This window comes from Phaseolus vulgaris, chromosome 1, assembly GCF_051622355.1.
Source record: "Phaseolus vulgaris cultivar YP4 chromosome 1, ASM5162235v1, whole genome shotgun sequence".
NCBI classification, from domain to species: domain Eukaryota; kingdom Viridiplantae; phylum Streptophyta; class Magnoliopsida; order Fabales; family Fabaceae; genus Phaseolus; species Phaseolus vulgaris.
Genome location: NC_143498.1, coordinates 46,674,013 through 46,697,007, shown reverse-complemented (window position 1 = coordinate 46,697,007; position 22,995 = coordinate 46,674,013). Strand labels below are relative to the sequence as shown.

At 31.0% G+C, this 22,995-nt stretch overlaps 2 protein-coding genes across 3 annotated transcripts; both read right to left on the bottom strand.

Annotated features, from left to right (window-relative positions):
- Positions 1-4,602: 4,602 nt before the first annotated feature.
- Positions 4,603-8,178, bottom strand: LOC137814395 (ankyrin repeat-containing protein At5g02620). 2 transcript variants are annotated; one of them, XM_068617104.2, is made up of 4 exons: positions 7,815-8,178; positions 7,066-7,583; positions 6,251-6,660; positions 4,603-5,645 (listed from the first exon to the last, which is right to left on the bottom strand). In XM_068617104.2, the coding sequence occupies exons 2-4, from the start codon at positions 7,358-7,360 to the stop codon at positions 4,785-4,787; spliced, it is 1,566 nt and encodes a 521-aa protein (XP_068473205.1). In that variant the 5' UTR covers positions 7,361-7,583; positions 7,815-8,178; the 3' UTR covers positions 4,603-4,784. The 2 variants fall into 2 exon arrangements, with proteins under 2 accessions (XP_068473205.1, XP_068473206.1); XM_068617105.2 differs by having other exon boundaries at positions 7,066-7,580; positions 7,815-8,133.
- Positions 8,179-14,985: 6,807 nt separating this feature from the next.
- On the bottom strand, positions 14,986-17,559 carry LOC137814394 (ankyrin repeat-containing protein ITN1). Its single transcript, XM_068617103.2, has 3 exons — positions 16,973-17,559; positions 16,113-16,522; positions 14,986-15,956 (listed from the first exon to the last, which is right to left on the bottom strand). Exons 1-3 carry the CDS (start codon positions 17,463-17,465, stop codon positions 15,132-15,134), a joined length of 1,728 nt encoding a protein of 575 aa, XP_068473204.1. The 5' UTR covers positions 17,466-17,559; the 3' UTR covers positions 14,986-15,131.
- Positions 17,560-22,995: the final 5,436 nt, after the last annotated feature.

Below are 22,995 nucleotides of genomic sequence, written 5' to 3'. Positions count from 1 at the left end.
GTTTTGACTAGGCATTAAACCACACACCAACATGAAACTGAATCACATGCGGGGAATTCCAAGTTACACCAATACGTGAATGTTGTAACGCACTCTACTTAGACAAACACATGAAACAAAACACAAAGAACAAGCAATTATTTCCCCCCCCCCCCCCCCCCCCCCCCAATGCCTTGCTTATTCGTACTCCTAATGGTCAATGGATAAAGTTACGTTATACGTATCTCTCTCCCGCTCCCTCTGTCATTATAGATATTTGAAGAATCTTCGAGAAAAGCTAAAGCAGTTAAGCTCTCCAACATGAAGCCACTCACTATAACACTATTCTAGTACAAGATGAAGTCCTAACTTAGAATCTGTTCCAAAGGGAAAATGCAAAACCTTTCAAATTTGTATCATGCTTAATGTCTAATTAATATCATATGCTTACTTTAGATAAGAATATTATTGGTGATGGATGTTGATAGAGGTTTGCATTGACATGTTTTGCAAGTTGTTTGAGACATTTACATATTCTGAGAAGTGATTTGTTGGTTTCTTTACATCTTGTACAGTTGTATTCCAAGGGTCCCGGTAGTTTAAGAAGAGGAAGAAGAAGAAAGCACCAACCGAACAGATCTTCGTGGGTGTCATCGATAGCATCCAAGAGTTGCAACTTGCAACAGTCACGTCAAATTGTGAAGCCATTGGCTAGTGTTGATTGGTGTCCCTCCTTTGAAAATATTGCATCCCAAAAACACATCTCAGCTCCAGAATTTTCAATATAGGAATAAACCTTTCCTTGCTCTGCTGGTTATTATGTTCCTCCTACACGACAATATCAATGCATTATTATTAGCTACCAAATACCAATGTAAAACCTGCATAATTTGACCACAAAATCATTATTAGGACATTATACTAGGATGATTCCCTGGAAGTAAAATTTTGTTTGATATTCCATTAAAAGTTTGTACAAATCAACAATTACAAACTCAAAATCTTTTAAAAACATTTTTGTTTCACTTTTCAACATCTTTAGCATCTTCATCTTTAAGCACAATTAAAACATCTTCATTTAATACTTGAATCACTCTTCAAGTCCAACACATATGTACTGTACACAATCCTTATATAAAATTTGATTAACTTCAGCATTAAGTCTCTTACAAGTATCTCACCATTGTACATGTTCAGATTTAAGTAGTACAGAGAAGCTTTTCCACCGTATCTTTATATCCAAAAAGAAAAACTATAATCATCCATAAAAAGATGCTAATGGATGCCGTGCAATACTGCAACGTAGTCAATTAAGATACATGAAATTTGACTACCTTCTGACACCCATAAAAGGTTCTGTGGTATTATATCGTGGAGCCTATAGGATATTGGGGAAGTTTTTTAATAAAATAAATAAATGCAAAGAAGAAAGAATGATTGGGAGAAGAATTAGATCTAGACATCAGTTTTGATGTGTATACGCTATAAAGGTGATCCTACCTAAGAAAAATAATGATAATAATTTTAAGCATAACAAAAAAAATGTTAAATTTGGAACATAACATTAATTGATACCAACATGTATTAAGATAATGTTATTAACAAACCTAGATATTTGTTCTAACTTGAAAATGGATAATGGTCATGTTCTTATCATCTAAAACATAGAGATCCTACTACTTTGCTTTTAAAGTGAGGATGTTAATAGTATTTGAATTTTTTTCCCAAACAATTTATATACTGAACCCAATAATAAAAGTTTAAGTTTTCGATTTCTTAATATTTTTTTTTCTAAAACAATAACCAAGATAATTGTTTCGATATCAAGTTTCTTGAAATAATATAGCTAGAGTGAATCACGGTCAATTAGCCCAACTGAAGTATTGTTTATTTTGAAATTCGGTCACTCATGATTTTATCTTTAAAAAATATCTCAAAAAATTAAAGGAGAAAAAAATATATAAATTGTCATTGATCTAAATTCCTAAATGATTTGAAACCATTCACTACAAGAAAAATCAATTTTATCTACCAACAAAAAGTGAGAGCTATAAAAAAGAAGTCACTAGTAAAGGTGAAGTCTTCTTAGGTTGGACACAAAAATATTGTGTCCACAATGAAGACCTTTAACTTACACTAAAAATTATTAAAATAATAATAATAAGTTAGCGTCTAGAATGGAGACACAAAGTAGATGTAATGAAAAAAATTAAGTGACAAAATAATATTAAGTCTAAAATGTGGACACAAAGTGAATGCAAGTTAAAAATTATTAAAATAATAATAAGTTAACGTCTAGAATATGAACACAATACTGCATCGAGAATGGGGACACAAAGTGGATACAAATTAATATTTTATTAAATTTAGCGTAGGTTTAGGCGACACTAATATTTGTTTTCCAAATAGTGTCTCCAATGGCGACAATTTACTCACATTTGCTTTCTCAAGTAGTGTCCCCAATGGCAACGCTAAGTTTAATTATTGTTGAAGATCCCACATCAACTAGATATAAAGACATTTCATAATATATAAGTGGGTGTAAACCTTGCCTTATAAGCTGATTTTATAAGGTTGAGTTAGACTTAAAGTTCACTTCTTAATATGGTATTAGAGTCATTTTGACTCCCATGTAGAATATATCTTTTTGCGTCACTCTTTTAGGGACTTTTCAAAGTGTACTTAAAAACAATAATGATACAAAGAAACATGGAAAGATATGTGTGACTAAAGGTAGAGACATATTTACATATTCCAGGAGATGATTTGTTGTTTTCTTTTCATCTTACACATTTCCAAAGGGTCCTGGCAGAAGAAAGCACCAACCGAACAGATCTCGTGAGTTTCATTGATATAATCAAAGAGTTGCAAGTTGTATTAGTCACATCAAATTGTGAAGCCATTTTCTAGTTTTGATTGGTGTTCCTCCTACGAAACATAATGCTGCTTCAATTCCCCTGAACAAATCCCAACTCAAGAGAATTTCAACTAACAGATAAACGGAGTGGTTATGATCCTCGTACACGACAATACCAATGCATTATTAGCACTTCCTTTGCATTTATCGATCCTGACACATCCAACTAGCAAATAGCAACGTTACTATGGTTTGTTTGAACAGGACACTATTGATAGAAAAGTCAAAATATGTATGCATAACATAAGACGACAATAAAATGACCATTACAATAAACACACGTATAAGTAAATACTTATCAATGATCATATCTTTTGACCCTTTCCAGAAAAAAATAAATACGAAGGTGGCATTGTTGGGTCAGTGACCAAGTGGAACACGTCAGTAATGTCAGGGGGTATTCAAGGCCTCAAAATCATTATTTTCATGTGGAGTTTGGACTCAAATCTTCTGCTACTTTATTGTCGTATATTATTTTTTTCAATGTTTACTGCTGAAAAATTAGCAAAAGACAGCGCGGCATTTGTTTTTCCCTCGTAACTTTCTACCACCTGTTAGTTACACAGCATATATATCAAGGTGATGCTAACACACCTCACATCAGCTTCTATCCATTTAGGTTTTTAGGCCACACAATTCAATTATGAATGCCGTCTTTTTTTTTTTTTTTTCTTCTCACAACACCATTCTCATGGATTTTACTTTGACGAAGACGTTAAATTGAACAATATTATAATTTGGCATTACCTACTGTCTTACATTCCAATGATGTTAGAATTTCAGATCATTATTTATTTCTACCTCCCCTCATTATTTCTTTGCTTACAACGAACAAGTATTACATTCTAACTAATAAACATAAATAAATTTGTTAAATATTTTAATTTTAGAACTGCACACAAATGCACTTAACTACATCTGATTCTTTATTTTTTATTTTTTTTAATTGTTAAAATAAATATTTTTAAGTAACTCGTCATAAGCATTTAAGAGGCGGTTACTAAAAATATTATAAATGTTTTGTTAGTCAAGATAATGAAAATATCTTGTTATATTCAACACCAACAAAATTAAATATATAAATAAGACTCAACAAGATCATAGATTGCGACAAGAAATTACACTGATTTCTGACTCTGCCGATTCTATAGGTGAACAAAAGAAAACTTAACCTAATATATTCAGACAATTACAAGTCTTGCCACAGTATTATTTTATTTCCCAAATCATACAAAGTGGACACTCATTTAACGGAGTAAAGTGGTACACTTGGCAGTCTTTGGCACTTGCCAGTAATCCCTAAAGCAAATCTTTCTGTTTGCCTTTTCCTTTTCATTCTGTGTTATTATATATACACAAATCAGGTGGTCAAAGTAAGTAGTCTTATTCATAATAATAATAAAATATCACTTGATAGGATCAAGATGCAGAAGTGATACTACTTCACTCTTCCTTTTTCTTTTTTGGTGGTGGCCATGATCTCTTATTTGATGCTAATTAAGGGAAACAAAAGATACTCTTTTCTAAAACAGAAATTCATAAAATCAGGCAAGGTAAGAATTACTAGTAACTCATTAACTGCAATCTTCTTGCAAGCCATAATAATTCATCTATAAATACAATTCTATAGAGAAACAATAAGTTTGTATAATATTTATTTTAAGATGAAGCTAAGTAGAAAATAAACATCATCCAAAGACTATCAATTTAGAATGATCAATCACATATAAAGTGGACAATGATTACACTTTTTGTCTGTGTTCTGCAAAGGCATGAATGCTTTTGTAGCATTAGTTAATGTTTGTTTTGCTAAGAAACAAACACCTACATCAATGTTAGTGTAATTTGACAAAAAAGGAGAAAAACTCTGAAATGGTAGAAATCAAAGTTATACGGCGTACACTGTCTTGTATTCATTCTCCGATCCTGACATCATTGACATAGACATTGACTGCCTACTGCTCATTGTTGTCCTAAGACTTCGCAATCTTGAGGCCTCAAGGCGGTGAACAATCACCCAATAACATAGTGTTCCTAAAGTTGCTGCCATAATCACTGTCCCTATAGCTGTGGCTGCTATAGCCAACTCTTTATGATCTCCAACAATTATGAATGACATTGCAATAAACGCCACCGAAATTAGCACACAAGATACCCACATCAACTTATTTATTACTGCCATCATTTGTCTCTTTGCTTTCCTCTCAATAACAACCACTGATGTTTGGACAATCACAACAGCCAATGATATGAAGAGGGCAGTAGAATCAAAGATTATGAATATCTTGAATCCAATATCGGGAGCAATATATGCTTCCCCAGGAGACATTACAGGAGAGAGTTTATCTTGTTGCTCAGGATACTGGCCCGGGACATTAAATATGGCAGCAAAAGCAACTGTTGCAATTAGGACAGCAACCACAGTGTTGGAGTTGATTGCATTGTTAAGCCCCTCAGTGTGCATTTTGTTAATTCGCTTCGCTATACCTTGCATGCGTCTGTGTGTTTTAAAAGTGTGTTGCAGCTGGTTATGAACCCCGCTTTTTATGTCATTCAATGTTCTTTTGGGCTCAAGGGCTGTGTTTGTATTAGGTGACTTGATGGACTTGGCACTTTGAGCTCCCCGGTGTTGCAGAAAGTTGGAGATTTCCAACCGACCATTTCTTTCTGCAGTATCTAAGGCAGTTTCTCCAGATTTGTTAATAACATCTTTGTCTATTTCTCTGCAATCTAGTAGCTTCTGAACAACCTGCAAGATTAGTACCTATAGATTAAGTTTACTTACTATGGTTGCAGAACCTAATCAAACTGTATAAGTTAATCAATTTAGACAAGTTAAGCTAGGACTGATGCAATTTTTTGAGGATATTAAAATTTACAATGTAAGACTTACATAACAAACCACCCAAAAAAAAACAGTTTAAACAAGTTGTTATATTTTCACCCACTCATTTATTATATCACAACATTATGCTTGCATTTATAACACTAGTGACATGCCAGCCACCGCGGACACTGAATAAGCAAGTTTAAACTTTGAAGTTAGTTTCTCTTATTTTAACCAGGACACAAACAAACATCTACTTTTGAAAAAATCTCCGTTTTAAATTTTAATTACTATAAAGGGCTGATAGAAATAAGCCATCTGTTAAACAATGTTATAAAAAACAGACCCTTTCTGAAGTATCAAAGAAAGAAAGCATTCTTGAGCTAATAAAGAAAATTTAGTTTGTTCACTATCTTTGATGATGATGAACTCTAGAATCTGATGGCAAGAAGTGAAAGCACAAGTTCTGTTGACGCAGAACGATACATCTTAAGAAATATAACATAAAAAGGAGAGCGTTTTTTTACCAGTAAACGACCCTTCCGGGTTGCTATATGCAATGCAGTGTTTCCCTTGGCGTCCACCATATTAGCCAAAGATGAATTCAGTTTCACAAGATCATCCACCAACTCAAGATTCTGTCCTTTAACTGCCATATGGAGTGCTGTCTGCCCCTTCTTATCCATTCTCACTGCAATTTCAGGTTCTTTGTTCAGAAGGGCCTTGACTATCTCTACATGACCATTTCTTGCAGCAGAATGCAACACAGTTTTCCCATTGCTTTTCGCAATAGTTATCAAGCTGCTACCATTTTCCAAGAGAAAATTGACTACCTCAAGATGTCCTTGTGCTGCAGCAGTATGCAAAGCAGTAGTGTTTGACAGATCAACAGTCATTGAACTTTCAGGAATAAACTCCATGAGGACCTTCAATATCTCTGCAATCAAGTAAAAGTGAAAATCATTCAGACAAATCCAAAGTTTAAATTGATAATAATGATATAATTTAGAAATAAGAGTCTATTAAACCTAAAAAGCTAGCATGCACAGATTGTGGCAAACTTGAAAAAGAAAAATTATTTAAACCTTAGATAAATAGTACATATTGGGTAGCAAATCAACATAACCAAGCTTCTTGACAAATTAAGCAATAATTGTTAAAATATGTATCATAACATTCCTAAAAAATGAAGTTAAATTACTGCAACAGTGCGTGTATGCTCAAATGGGTTTAGCAAACACCCCAATCTGGTATAACAATGTCAAGTGGACCAACATACAGTATGTAGTTACTAATAATAAGGATTCTACACCTACCCATTTGAGATCATTAAGAGACTTACCCAAGTGTCCATTCTTAGCAGCGATGTGGAATGCATCGAATCCATTTCGAGCTTTGAAGCCGGCCAACCCAATATCATAGTATCCAATCAATTCCTTCACTATATCAAGATGATCATTTTCAGCCGCAACGTACAAGGCAGTTTCACACGAGTTGTTTCTCTTTGAAAGAAGCTCCTTTAATTCTCCCTCTGGACTCTGAGAGGTGATTTCCCGAACCAATTCTAAATTTCCAGCTCGAATTGCAGATTGTAGGGGAGAATCACCCCGTATACCTGTCAATTGTTTCTCCATCATCTTTTTCAAAGTATCTTCACCACTTCAATGGAGCTCCAACTTATCAAGTTTACATTTCCTGCCACCTTACAACTATTGATTATCAATTCACCAAGCAAAATTGTGACGGCAATTCAAAACTGTATAGGACAGGGTAAGCACTCAAGGTCCACTTGACTCCAAAACTCATCCTGACCTCTACAGAGTTCACAGTTCAGACTTCTCTTCTTCTTGCTTCTAGCTTCTGGTACATAGAGAGGCCACAAAAATAAAATTAAAAGGGTAAGCAATAGTAGGAACCCAAAATTGATCGAAAGCATAATCTTTTTCAGGAGGGGTGGAAGGCAATATTGATTCAACAAATCTATATGAACTCAAAAAATGGGTAAGCAAGCAAGCAACAATTAATATTTAATTGAAGTGAAAAGAAAACAACAATTAACCAATAGTTCATGAATAAGTCATGGTCGCTTACAGATAGCTGGTTTATATGCTCCTCTTCCTAAGGCACGGCGAAAGTGAATAGGAAAATAGTATTAATAAGAAAACTTCAAAAGGGAAGTTGAATGAAGTGGAGGTGGGAAAATGCAGAGAAGCAACAGAAAAACCTTCTCCCGCGTGTTAAACGGAGGAAAAAGGTAACACTTTCGAGGGAGCAGTTCAAGTATGCTTCAAAAAGTGATAAAAAAAAGCAATCATGAGGTGAAGAACTGAAGAAAAGAAGAAGAAGAAGAAGAAGAGTGAATGGAGGAGGAGTGCGGAAAACGCGGAAAACGAATGCAGGAGTTAGGTCCGGTTGGCAGTTTCAAGTTTTCATACTATAGAATACGATAGAATGCAATGGTCCCACGACACGATGGCACGACATAACGGGCAAGATGATGTTCGATAGTTGACTGCGATCTTCCACTCAATAGGAACATCTGACGTTTCCATTTTTTTTTCCTTCTCGTGTTTAAAAACAATCTAATACTATTTAATTTATTCATTCAATTGTACGAGAGATATTACGTAACTATATATACATATATGTAAAGTAGGGCAAATAAAAAATTAGAAGTGAAACATTTTTAATAAAATACACGAGCTTTTTTTGTGATTTTTAATATGTTATATTGTAATTTGTAGGATATTTTTTTAATTATTTAAGCAGGGTTCTAAAAAATATATTAAAATTTAAAACTGTCTTAAATAAATTTATTGTTTTATCACCAAAAAGCACATAAACTGGATAATCTTATCACTGAGAAAATTATTATTATAAGTTGAACAAGAACTACAAGCTAATTTTGATCGAGATAGTGATTTTGATAAAGGGAGAAAACAACTAACCGTGCAAGTGAGTAGCAAACAATTGAACCATCAAATGAGTGTCAGAAGTTTGAATGGATGGAGAATTTTGTTGTAGAGGAAATTAATGAAGAGGAAATTACTCATTTTACTCTCTTTTTTCGTATTGTAATCCTACAATGTTGAGACTGTGGTCAAAGAAGAAAAATGGTGAAAAGCAAATGATGATGAAAATTTCATTGAAAACATTTGGGAGCTATGTGATTTATCTAAAGGTTAAAAAACCATTTTATGTAAAATGAGTTTTCAAAACAAAGATTGTGGTGTGGATATAAATCATGTTCGGTAGCATAAAGCTACACTCCGATATGAGGTTAATTATACTAAAATATGTTTTTCCGTTGTATGACATGACTCAACTTGTATAATGGTTGTATTAGCAGCACAAAATTTCTTGTCAATCTTTCAATTAGACGAAAAATCATCATGCATGAATATTTAGAATAAGAAGTATTTATTGATCACCATCCTAGACATATTAAGGTTGAACATGAAAGTACGGTTTATAACTTAAAGAAGATTCTTTAATGAGCTGAAACAAACCCCAGATCACATTTATGCTGTAAATATTAGATCTCTGAAATGTCTTTACATAACTTTATTTTTCTAACATTTTTGTTTAAGCGAGAATTTTCTAAATCAAGCATAAATGAGAATGAGTCTCAATTCTATAATTTTTTTGATTAAGTGAGTCACTTTAGCTCAAAAAAATTGAGTTTGAAGTCTTGGTCTTTGTCTCAATGTTATTTTCACTCAAACGAAAGTTTTTTGCTCGAGCAAAAACAAGACAAAAAAATCATCTTTCCTCAGTTTGATTAAATTGTTTAATGTGAGAATGAAATATTATGATTTATTCACTTTTATATATATATATATATATATATATATATATATTAGATGAGGAATGATGAATATATAAAATGGATTTAGTTAAGGTCACAAAATTGGGATAGTATGTGAACCATTATTTGAATGTATGTATTAAGTGTATGAATTTATCTATAAAGATATTCTAAATTCGTTGAGTATTAAAATTATGTAGATTAAGATCTCAAGTGATAAGAAATTGAAGAAAAATTTATTTACGTATATGAGATTTGCAGAGTTTGAATATTAAATGTCTTAAACTTACTCTAATTTATGAAACACGAAATCCTTAAAATAGGTTATTTGTTTTTTTTATGATAAACATATTTTATATATATATATATTTATATATTTTTTTTAAATATATCGTATATTTCTTGTTAAGTAATTTTTCATAGAATCATGTTGATTTATGTTTGAAATGACTTAATTACTTATAGTAGTAAATTTAATGATGATTTATATATGATGAAATTTGTGTGTATATATTATTATCTGTACTTTCTATAGTTTATCCTTTTATTTGTTATTTATATGAAGATTTATTATAATTTTGCTACATGAACACATATTTATGTTTATGTTTATAGATTCAGAAGCGAGTATGATTACTATTTTATTTTATTTCATATTATTTTTGGATTAATTAAAGATGTATATTAATTATATATATATATATTAAATATTCTTAGAACTATAAACACTCGATGATTACTTATACACAATAGTTATGTATGGAGTTTCAGGTTAAGTAAATATGTTATTGGTATCAGAGTTAATGTTTAATTGTCTGTCTTAGTAAAAAAACATATTTATAACAACTCATACATTTGGTCAATCAATTTATCTAAATTTCATAACTAATTTTTGAATAGTTAGAATACAGTAGTTATTTTTAATTTTTGAAAAACCATTAGATATATACCTTCTTCTTTTGTGAATATTTATATTAATATCAATTGGTCTCCTAACAAAAGATAACACCATTTTAATTCTTGGTTTCTAAAAATTGGCATAATATATTTTTATGAGAAAAAAACATACCAAATTAGCTCAAAAATAGAATTAGATGTCGATTTTTATAATTAACGAGCTAATGTATAATGAGTTTTATTTGTTTGGATACTCATAAACGAGTCTACATGCTTTTAACGAAACAGTTTTTATAAATTACAATATATATAATTTCGCTGATTAAAAATTTCAGTATATAATAGTGACCCTGAATTAGAATTCATGGATTAAAAGTGAAGTCATTCTTCACTGAATGGAACTTATTTCAGCATACGCTTATTAGGTATTTGATTAACAAACTCTCGTGGGTCATAAAATAAACGTTAAAAGTTGATGAAGACATTAATAAAATAAATTAAAATAGTTACAGAAAAAGGTTATAAAAAGACATTAAAGAAATGTCTTTCATATGAAACCATAATATTTAAGTTTGACCATATGTGTATGAGACAGAGACAGGCATTGGAAGAGTGTTTGAGACCAACACGGCACTCAAACTTCCTGCTTCTATATTTGTCATTCTGCTCCTTTTCACACTCACTTCTTCCTCTTTTTCACTGCTTCTTACACACCAACTTGGAACCAGTCAACATTACATTTTCAGTAAAAACTCTATGGACTAATTGTACAACTGCATGAATGGTTACCAGTGATAAATTTATTACTTTTTATAAACATTATTTTTCTTTTGACAGCTTACACATTGACTTATGATCGTCGTTTCACAGGTATATTATGTTTCATTTTAAATGGATGAAATAAATCGGTTCTAGAAAGGTTAAAGAGAAAGTATAACTATTAAGAAAATAATAATTATTAAATTATATATAATTATTGTATGCAATATTTGACGATATTGTATCTAATTATATATAATTAATTTAATAATTATAAAATTTCATTATTAGTATTCTATCTAATTATATTGTAATTTGGGAAAAGAAACTTTCTATATATTTTTTATACATGAAGTGATATAATATACACATAAAAGAATAAAAAACATCTCTTCTTCCTACTATTTTTTATCATTTTCTTATAGTAACAGCAGAAAAATCATAGAATCAGGACATCTTACAATTCTTAGTACGTGCTTTTTTTCTTTGAATATTTAATTTCGTTACTTTAATCCTTTGATTTTAAAAATTGTGTCATTTTAAATATATATAATCCTATAATTACAATCTTAAGAATAATTAAAAAAATTACACGTTAACAAGACAGTTACTTAATACGCACGTTACAAAAAGATCCTTACTTCGTGGGACAAAAGATAAGGCCCCACCAATATCAGCATTTTTAGATGAATGATTAAGTAATAAAAAAAAGAGAAAAAATCATAAAAATCTTCTTCTTTTTATGGATTGTTCTACTCTAAATAAATAAAAAAAGAGTTAGGCAACTTCGATTTTAATGTTTAACTATGTCCAATAAAATAATGTTATATATATTTATTAAATCTGGTTCGATGAATTCTAAATAAAACTTCATGTTTATAAAAGTATCAGAAATGCAATTTGAATATACTTTAAAAGAGATGTAGTTGTCAATATAAATCGAAAGAAATATAGTTACTAAACTAAGAAAGGAGTTGTAAGAAACCTATATCTTAACTATAAATATGTCATACTATGAAATGTTTATTTTACAAGTAAATAAGTATGTGTGAAAAGTCTTTTATATATATATATATATATATATATATATATATATATATATATATATATATATATACCTATTGTTTCTAAAATATGATGATGCAAATATACAAAATCTAAAGAACTATTTCCATCCAAAGAAATGACATACTAATTTTTCATCACAAAAAAAGTTGGAAAACATGGTTTGTTGGGAACATGTTACAAATTAGATTAGAAAAATATAAATGTTAGAATTGAATGGGATTTGGTTTCGTAAATTTTCATATTACGATGGATGTTTATTTGCTAATTCAAAATTTTAAAAATAGACGAAAAAATAGAATTGGGGTCACGTAACAGGTTTGTGATGATAAGGAAGTAAATTAGTACGTTGTGGAAGTACATTAGCATAATTATAATTATTATGGTAACAGATTATTATTATATGTATGATAATCAAACAACTTAATCTCAAAATTAGCAACAATTAATTTCAAAATTTGCAAAAGAATAAATGTTATATATTACTCATTTATATATATATGGAGTATCTATAGTATCAAAAATTCAAGTGAGTTTATATTTTTTATATAGATTTAATTCAAGTCTCATTATTATGTAATTTTTACCTTGAATCTTCCATCGAAATATCCGCAATATATAAATTTTATTAATTAAATTTATATTATGTAATAATATTTTATATTAATTGTTGATAATATCTTTTAGAATAATATAAGTATTGGACATTTTCCAAAATTTAAGTGTAACCCTCTTTCAAGTAACCTTACATTTTTCAGTCCCTATATATTCTTGACACAAGCCATTATTTTATCACCCTAAAATATCCAGAAATAAATTAATATAATAGATTCTCATATTAAATTTAAAGGACAAACAAATAAAAACAAATCCATAAAAATCATTTTAATAGTTGTCTTGATAGACCATTGAATGGTCCAAAAATTTGTAATTCTCAGCCAATTTCAAGGTTTCTTTGGATTTATCGAAATATTTAATATTGTTCAGTTCCCTTGACATCCTTATATGTTTCCATTTGGAGATTAATTAGAGTGTTAATAATAATCACTTTTAATAGTCAAGGATATAAATACATATTAGGTACCAATAAACATTTTAAAAAGTTATTTAAGCAACTTAATGTAACAAAGCAAATAAAATTTAAAATGTTGCAGTTATAAAACTTACTCGGACAAAAGCTTCTAAATATGATTCAAGACTCCCCACGTTTAAGTTAAGACTATGTGATCAAATATTTTATCTAACATAAGTTTTTCTTTTTTTTTCCAATATTTCATTAATGTCTTTGGTTTTACATGCATGACTTAGAAATATACTCGCCTGTGTGATTTGATCGGGAAAAATATGAATTTCCTTAATTATTTGACAACATGATTTGAAGCATTTGTATTTGTCTTAGGAGGCTTATTTCAAAAAATCATTGAAAAATTTGGGATGACAAATTTAAAACCTTTATCCACACTTTTTTCTTCCACTATAAGTTGAGTGATGAACAGTTTCCTAAGACGGTGGAGGAATAATTTTATATGGATAGTCTTTAGTGTACAGGATGGTCTGAACACACCATGATATAGTCTATGTTGTGAGCATTGTTGGAAATTTCATATCAAATCTTGGACAAACTCATTGAGAAACTCTTTAGTGGATTCTTTGTTACTTTAAGGGATCCCTAGAAGAGTTATAGGTTATGGTGAAACCAGCCAGTCTATCAGAGATGCTTCCATATTTTGTTGGGCGTTTGGAAAAAATAAAATATATCATGGACTATGTATTTAATGCTTATGATACTGCTATCAGTTGGAAGATCAATGTAGAAAAGATAGTTCCTTTGTCAACCACTAAAATAGAGTACATTGTCGTGATAAAAGCTTTGAAGAAGTCTTATGGTTGAAATGCCTAGCCAAGGAGCTGATGGTTGTCATAATATACTATCATAGTAGCAGAGCGATACAATTGTCCAAGAATCAAGTCTACCATGAAAGAACTAAGCACATTTATTTTAAGCTACATTTTGTAGGATTTATGAAGGTGATGAAGGTCTCAACAAATCATAATCACTTTGATATGATTACAAAGGTTCTGTTAAGTAGTAAGTTATTTCATTGCTTGGATTTTATCTAAGTGATTAGTTATTAAGCCTATAATGGGTTTAATGGCAGATAATAACTTTCACTCAAAGGATTTATGTTGAACAAGGTAGAGATTTGTAAAGTTTAACTCAATAAAATCTTCTTTACAGGTTCTTAGATCCCTTGTTCATGTTAAACTATCCAAAGTTTTATATGCAGTTTCAATCATATTTGATAAATTATCTATGTAGACCGTCTAACCTTTTAGTGTTTACTAAAACTTAAGTGTAAGTAATTGCCTAGTTTAATAATGAAAATTATGGTTTACATTTCATCGTTATTAGTCTAAGCACGTGTGAATAAGTTATAACGATATTACAATATAAATATGATCTTTGTGTCATCATAAGCTAATATTTTTAGTTGTACTTGAATGAGTGAGAGAAACTATAAAGTTGTAATATGTGAACTGATGGACAAGGATTAAATTTGTTAACCCTTCAATCTAATCACATCATTTACAGTTATTGAATTTTGTTTTTTTTTTTGGAGTGAGTTTATTGAGCTAATTCCTTCCTTGCAACACTTTAACACAAACTACAAAAAATATCATTGTTCTCAAATACTATATACATGACTACTTTGAAACACTCACTAAGAAGGAGCCATTTACATATGATACAAGTGATCGTTCTAGTTTTCTATAAACAAATGAAACTTCCAAATTAAGCCAAGAGTCCTTTTCCATGCTTGTCATTTCCAAAACCATTGAACAGAAGCATCAAACTAACATTGAAGTCCAATGTATAATCAAATGGCAAAGATTGGATTTATTTCTGAATCATCAGAATTTGAAAGACGCCACGTTTGTCCTTTCTTGGAGTTCTTCTCTTTCTTCCTCTCTCTTCGGGCGCGTTTGGATTTCACCACATAGTATGTCATGGTGCCCAGAACACCACACATTATGATCCCCCCTATAACTGTAACAAGTATTGCAGCCCATAGGCTGCGCCGACCAACTACTATATAAGATGCTGCAATGTATGAAACAGAAGTGCATACAGAGGCTAACCACATCATCTTGTTGATTACCTCCACAACCTTTCTCTCTGTCTTTACCTCCCCTCTAACAAGGGTTATTTGAACCAACACCACTGCTAATGATGAAAATAGTGCCAAGGCATTAGATATGAAGAAGGCCTTGAATGCTGCACTATGTACCATCACTGCCATCCCATTCTTATAATCCCCACCAGGAACTGTGAAAAGTGCTGCAAATGCACCTGCTGCAAATAGCACAGCAACCACCGTTACTGAGTTTGCAGCATTGTTGACTCCATCCCTGTGCAACTTGCGCAGCTCATTTTCAATCCCACTCACATTCCTGTTTGTTTTTCGAGTTTGTTCCAGCTGATAATAGACATCTTTCTTAATTTGTGTCATGGTTTTCCTTAGCTCATCCCTTGGTTGGTGGAGATCATTGGCTTTAACTGCGCCATAACTAATCAGACACTCTTTGATCTCCAGAATTTCTTGAGATATTGGAAGCCCCTCCGCAAGGTCTAGAGCTGTCTTGTGGTCTCTTGTCAAGGTATTTACATTGGTGTCAGGAAGAAGTAACAGCTCATTCACTATCTGCATGATGAGTCAGTAGTTCAAACACACTTTTTATATCAGAAACAAAATCATAATCAATTGCTTGAGAAATTATAATATATTTCTTGTTCTATATGAAAAACTTGAAGTGGTGCGTGTGGAGTAAAAAAAGTGTTGCTTGCATTCTCATGATACCTCTGCCCTCTTCTTTCTGGTGGCTACATGCAATGCAGTTTTGCCGAACCTGTCAGGGAGCATGACAATGGCTGCATCCGCAGCCAAAATGAGCTTTACCACATCACAACTAATCCCTTTGACAGCCATGTGTAGTGCAGTTTGTCCTTTCTTATCAGTCCTTCGAGCAAGTTGTGGATCCTTCTTCAGCAGTATCTTCACAACACCCACATGCCCCTGCCGTGCGGCTAAATGAAGAGCATTCTTTCCATTGGACCTAGTCATCTCCAACTGATTAGGATCCCGAGACAACAACTCTTGAACCACATCCTCGTGTCCTCGTGTAGCTGCAGAGATTAGAGGGGTTGCATTTGACTGCGCAAACGTCTTAATCAACCCTGCGTCATGCTCTAGTAGCACCTGCACAATGGCTGCCACAATAAAATGCACAGTTGTAATGTTCCGTTCCTCTCAATAATTCATTTCGTCTCTCTTAATAAACTTCAATCCAAAATCAAATAAACGTCATTTCTCCACAGAATTTTGGTGCTCTTTTAGGCTTAATCAATTAAAGAATGTTAATCATATATCATGGTCGAAAATTTAAGAGTTTTAGTACTGATATTGAAAGTTTGGTGTCTTCAAACTAATTATAACTATTGCCCTAGAAAAATTATTGTACCAAACCTTCAGAATATTTCTCTAGGTAATAATGCAGCAATTCTCTTGGAGTATTGAAACTCATTTAACATATTTGAATAGCGAAGACACGTGCCTTTCATACCCTCATTGGTTAAAAAGCAAGGTTGCATGAACAATGAGAGCATGCATATGCATGAATGCGCGGTGTTAATATTATATAAAGTTTGTGGTATACGCACCAAGATGACCTTTGCTAGCGGCAATGTGCAAGGTGTCAAAGCCGGAGCGGTTTTTGGAGGAAAGGGCTTCGGCGGTGGAGAGAGGGAGGAGCTCGCGAACGACGTCGAGGTGTCCCTTTTCCGCGGCGGTGAAGAGAGCGGTTTCGCCGAGGTCGTTGACCTCGTTGAAGATGGCGGACTTGATGTGGTCAACCTCGGCGTCGAACTCGAAGGTCCCCATCATGACGGAGTTAATCTCGGCGAGGAATTGGCGGACGGCGGCGAGATCCCCGCGCTGAGCGGCGAGGTGGAGCTGGGTGTCTTTGTGGCGGCCGGTGACCTGCTTGACATACTTCTTGTGGGGGGTGTCGAGGCGCGTGGCGAATTTGGAGAGAAGGAGGGCCTTGCTGGAGGTGGAGAGGAAGAAGGTGGAGCTCGGGGTGGTGGGAGTGGTGGGTTCGGAGAGAGGGGGTTGAGGATGGTGGTATTGGCGACGACGAAGATGATGATCCATGATCGTCCTCACCAATGACCAAGGTGGCGGAAGAGGTGCGGGTGTGGCTACCCCATTCTACAATGCTCTCAACACCACAACACCGCTTCCATCGTCTTCGTTTGAGTTGCACCAGAAACGCTAACCCCCTTCCCTATTATCGTTGGCTATTCGTTACTTTCTTCCTTCTTTTTCCACACGCTAATTAACATTTTATTTTTCTCAATTCACAATAACCACTCTTTTTTTCTTCAAACCTCTCTTCTTATTTTAAATCTTACTTTATTATTATTCTCTTTTAATTAATTATGCTTTTAATCTTTTAATCTAAACTAAACTTTAAAAAGTTGTATTTTTAATTTTAAGAATTCAAAAAAAATTTAGAAACTAGAATATTAAAATTAGATTCAGTTATAATTTTGAGAACTAAAAATATAATTAACTTGTTCAGCTTTATGGTTTTTTAAATTGAACTATTACAAACTGATGGTTCCATTCGGTTTTGTTGTCGTTTTTTAAATAACTTACGAACTAACTTTTTATAGTTCATTTCAAAACGTTGCAATTACAAACTGTGATTCTTTAAAAAAATATAATTAAAAAAATACAACTTGAGTAAGGTGAGACGTTGAAAATTTTAAAAGTTTATATTTCAATGATTAGATTTGGATAAGATCATTATAATTCTTACAATAAATAAATTCTAATCATATACTCCAAATTTACTACCTGATTTATCAATATTCGGAAATATATTACTTACTCTTCACTAACGCATATGTATATATCACATAAAATAAAAATTGGGTGCAGGTTCAAATTTCGTCGGGTGGATGAAGTAATTGCCAAAAATGTTTAATCCAGTGGCCCAAAAACAGTCCATACAAGGCCCAATCTTTTCTCAAGTTGCTTACATCTCCGGTTAATTTTCATGTCAGTCTAGGAAGGTCTGAAGTAACGTTTCTTACTAAAATTTAGAGATGAAAAAAATATAACTAAAAAAAATCCTTAAAATTGAATTAATAAAACATTTATTAAAAAAATATTAATGAATACTTCGTATATATTTTTAATCTTTTATTAGTTTTTATATTATTATTCGTCTTCTATGCCTCTCAATTTTTTAATTATCTTTTTATTATGCAAGTACGTTAAATACTTCCTTCAAATCAAGGAAGACAACAAAACTTTCTCCATGCATGATATATTAAGGAAACTGAAAATTCCATAAGCATTTCTTTATCATAGAATAAACATCAATCGTGAGCATATTTTAGTAGGACCACATTCAAATAACAAAAAATTCTTACGATTTCCATGGTTGGCGATTGAATGTAAATATGAGGCTAAAAACAAAGATATGAACGTGATGGTTGAAAAAATTGCATCTTCAATGGCTGAAAATATGATTGGAAACGACCCGGTGTTGTATAAAATTAAAATATAACTAGTTTTTGAAATTATTGAAGTCATTAATTTGAAGAGAGATACTCTTCTCCTTTGTGTGGATAGTATGCATTTATTAATCATAAGAAAATATCTTAAACAAGTATGTGTTCAACAAGTTATATCCACTCCTATAATTTTACACGTATAAAAGTTATGTTATTTAAAATAGTATTTTATTTCATAGTTCCACCAACCAATACAGTTTTAGTGGGAATCCGGTTCTGAATAACTTGTTTTTTTGAGGAAACTAAAGAACTTGTTGTCACTGGAAAACAGGAACAAAACACATAAAATGACTTTTGTTTTGGGAATGTTTTATACCTCCCACGTTTTTCAAATAATTCATGTGAACGATAATCTTGTGCTTGGGTTTGGTGTAAAGGAATAATGCCATTTCACATTCGATATCGTACAAAAACAAGAAAATTATTGGTGTATAATTTGTATAATTTCCTTATTATTAGTTTAAAAAATCTATTTTTCTGTTCTATTTTTTCTCTTTAGGACTGTAATTTGTTTACTATTATTGGTATGGTATTTCTTGACAAAATTGATGTAAAAATATTTAATTGTCGTTAAATAAACAACAAAACAGAATCATTTTGAAACCGTTGAAATTGAGAAATAAAATAATTATGTAAATCTATTATGGTATTATCAATATAATCATACAACATTTAAAAATAATAATAATTTATATACTCTTTCATCTTCAAATTCATGTCAATACAACATGCATTTTATATAATTATTTTAGTAAATATTGATTAAGACAACTATATCATATTCTTTAATCTATGCTATACGCATTGGTGGGTGTCATAAATATCTAATTTAAATATTTGGATGTTACACTAATTTAAATATCTATCTTTAAAATTCAAAAGCTGCAATAGATTCATACCTTATCAAAATTTGTTTCCAAAAGCACGTGTAACAAAAACGATATTTTTATTGAATGATTAACATATGTTACACTATTTTTGGCTAGTGTCATTTCTTACTCTCTTTTTTTCACTAATCGATATTTACATAGTTAAAAAATAAGGAGGACAGCTTTAAAAATTATAATAATAGAAGAAAAAAAAGTATAAATCAGGCATGCCACTCGTACAAATATCATATCATAACGTTACTAATTCATTTTGTTATCATAATAAAGAACTAATAATTACGCATATTTTAAAAATTAAAACAAGGGAATAAATTCATTAAAGAAAATTAAAAAAAAAATCCTAAAAACAAACAAAATAAAATTTAATCTAAATTTTAGATATTTGTAATATTGTAATTGAGTATTTCTTCTAAACACGAATACTATAAATATTTTTTTTTCATGTGATGGCAGATGATTGTTGTTACTTGAGGTGTCAGCTTAGCTGAGATGTCAAGTTGCATAGTGATACCAAACACAAAAATTTTATAAAAAAAAAATGTGTATCTTAATTAACATGTGATTCCTTTAAATTATTATTAAAAAAAATATTTTATTTATTTTTTATTCTTTAATTACTTCTTTTCAATCAAATCATTTATATTTTTTACTAATTTCTTCTTATTGTTTTCTCTTTCATTCAATTCCTTTCTTCCATACTGTTGGTATTTAACAATCAATGAGTCCATTTCACGCCATGTGCGATCTGTTCGTCTGTTACTTCAAATTAGTACGTGTTTCTTTCTTATTATTTATTTTATCCTCTTTAAATGCCAATCGTTTTCATAATAATGATTAATCACTGTTTTTCTCAATCCAATGACTAAAATTTGGTTTCCATTGAAAAAAGTTGTGGTTGTTGGACATTAAACTTTTGTTTTTTCTTCTTTTGTTTACGGCGCTTTATACACATTCTCATTTTCCCATCCATAGAAACAGAAGAAGCTGAGTCACGTAAGAAAGAGTTGAATCACATAAAAAAAAATAACAAAAATTATAAATATACAAAATGTTATGACTTCTTTTTATTTTAAATTAAGCCTTATATTTGTCTGTCAAATGTTATTAAAAAATTTACAGAGAAAAAAATAAAAATCAAGGCTTATAAATTTTATAAATAAATTATTTAAATGGTAAGTAATAAAAAATAAAATGGTAAAATTTCAATTAGTATTTTTAAAAATGATATAAAATGGTGTATAGGGTAGAAAAAGTGGACCGCTAGTTCCTATCAACGAATTTTCCTCTCACCTAACGCTTGAATGAAATGAACGGAAAATGATAAAGACATTAGAATTATAAATGCATATAGAAAAATAAATAAATAAAATTATCAAAAAATAGATAAAAATAAATATCTCAAATCAAATGTCAAATGCGAATACCTGAAAGGGCTGGCAAAAATAAACATAAATATCACCACTGCACACTACAAGGGATGAAAAAACATAGAGATAAAAAACGTTACTCTTACTGGGTTTCATTAGAAATGGGGTGAAAAAAATAAAAATGAGAAAAATAAAATAAAACAAAGTCAAAGTTCCCTGACTGAGACGATAGGCAAAGCCTTTATTGTGGGGGTTTTTAGAGAAGATTATCTCTTAAACTATAATTAAAGGACAAAAGAGAAGTCATTTATCAATCTTATTTTACTTCAATTTGCAAAGTTTCTTCAATAAGTTATTGTTCTTACAACTTTTATGAGACTAATGTCTCCTATCAAATAGCTCTTGTTTTCTTTTCATCTCCAATTGCTTTTTTGAGATGTTTGAGAGGGTAGAGTACCCACAAATATATTCTCTGACGTCCAAGTCAGATTAGGTTAATTTAAGTGGTTTAATTCAGAACTCAAAATATACATTACATTTTACCATTAGGGTCTCCTCTTATTTATATTGTTCTAGTGGACTTTATTCTGTCATAATGATTAAGACATGTCCAATGAACGTTTAATCACGCTTTATGACCTCTAAGCAAGGTTAACACTCTTAACCTGTTATGTGACGTGAATATTTCTTTTTCACCGAGAGACCGCTAGGGCGTCTGACTGACCGGTCATTCGGCTTCCCAGTTTTTACTGAGTAGAAGCTATTGCTGAGGAATACTTAGAAGAATTCCAGCAAGGCTTCATCGCCATGTCAGAGGTATGCACATTTATGGCCATTGGTGTATATACAAGATTGTCTTTTGCTTGTTTTAGAAGATTGTCTTGGGTATATTCATTTTGCTAAATAATGTTGTTTAAAGATCGGACGTCTGACTCCCGTCAACTTTTGATATAATAGTTATGAATGACGTGATAAAAAGAAGACAACAAATTTTAATTGATGTAATAGAAAAAGCATGTGAAGAAATGCAATTTTTTTCTCAATTCTTGTAAATTGAAGTACTTTCTTGTAAATTGAAGTACTTTATATGGTTGTGTCTATAAGAAGTCTGAATTCCAACCAAAGTTATTTTAAATACATTTTGAGTTATTCAAAGTTGAAAACTCACTTTAGATGGAATAAGAATTTATAACCTTCAAGAGATGAAACTAGATCTTGAAACTATTAGTGAGTATTTCTTTGATTATTCTTTCAGAGTATATAGATTTTATTGTCCATCTCAAGATATTATGTAACCAATAAATATAAAGTTTGTTGAAAATAATTTTATTATTTTGAGTGATTTAATTTAAGATATTGCTTTTGAAAAAAAAAAAATCATTGTGAAGTTCAACCATCTCAGTCAAATATGTGATATTATTAGTATTCATGTGACATTAGTAGTACTTATATGACATATTATTAGTATCCATACCCTTCTAATTCAAGATCGAGTTTCATGAGTTAGCGAAGATGATAATGAAGAAGTTGTTCATGAATAAATGTTGGACAACCTATTGAGACTATTGATTGATCATCATGTTCATTGTTAAGGTAATGAGACAACAATAAAAAGAAATACTAGAAACAATAAATTATGTGATGCATTTATATGTATCAAATTTTAACATTTGAGTTAAAAATGATTTGAAACAGTTTTTCATAAACCATGAATTTTAAGAAATTGAATTTATAATTTAATGAAAAATAAGACAAACTTTATGACATCATATCTTGTTGAATTGTGTAATGATAGAAAATTCATAGCTAACGCGAATGAGTATTTAAAACTAAAAGAAAA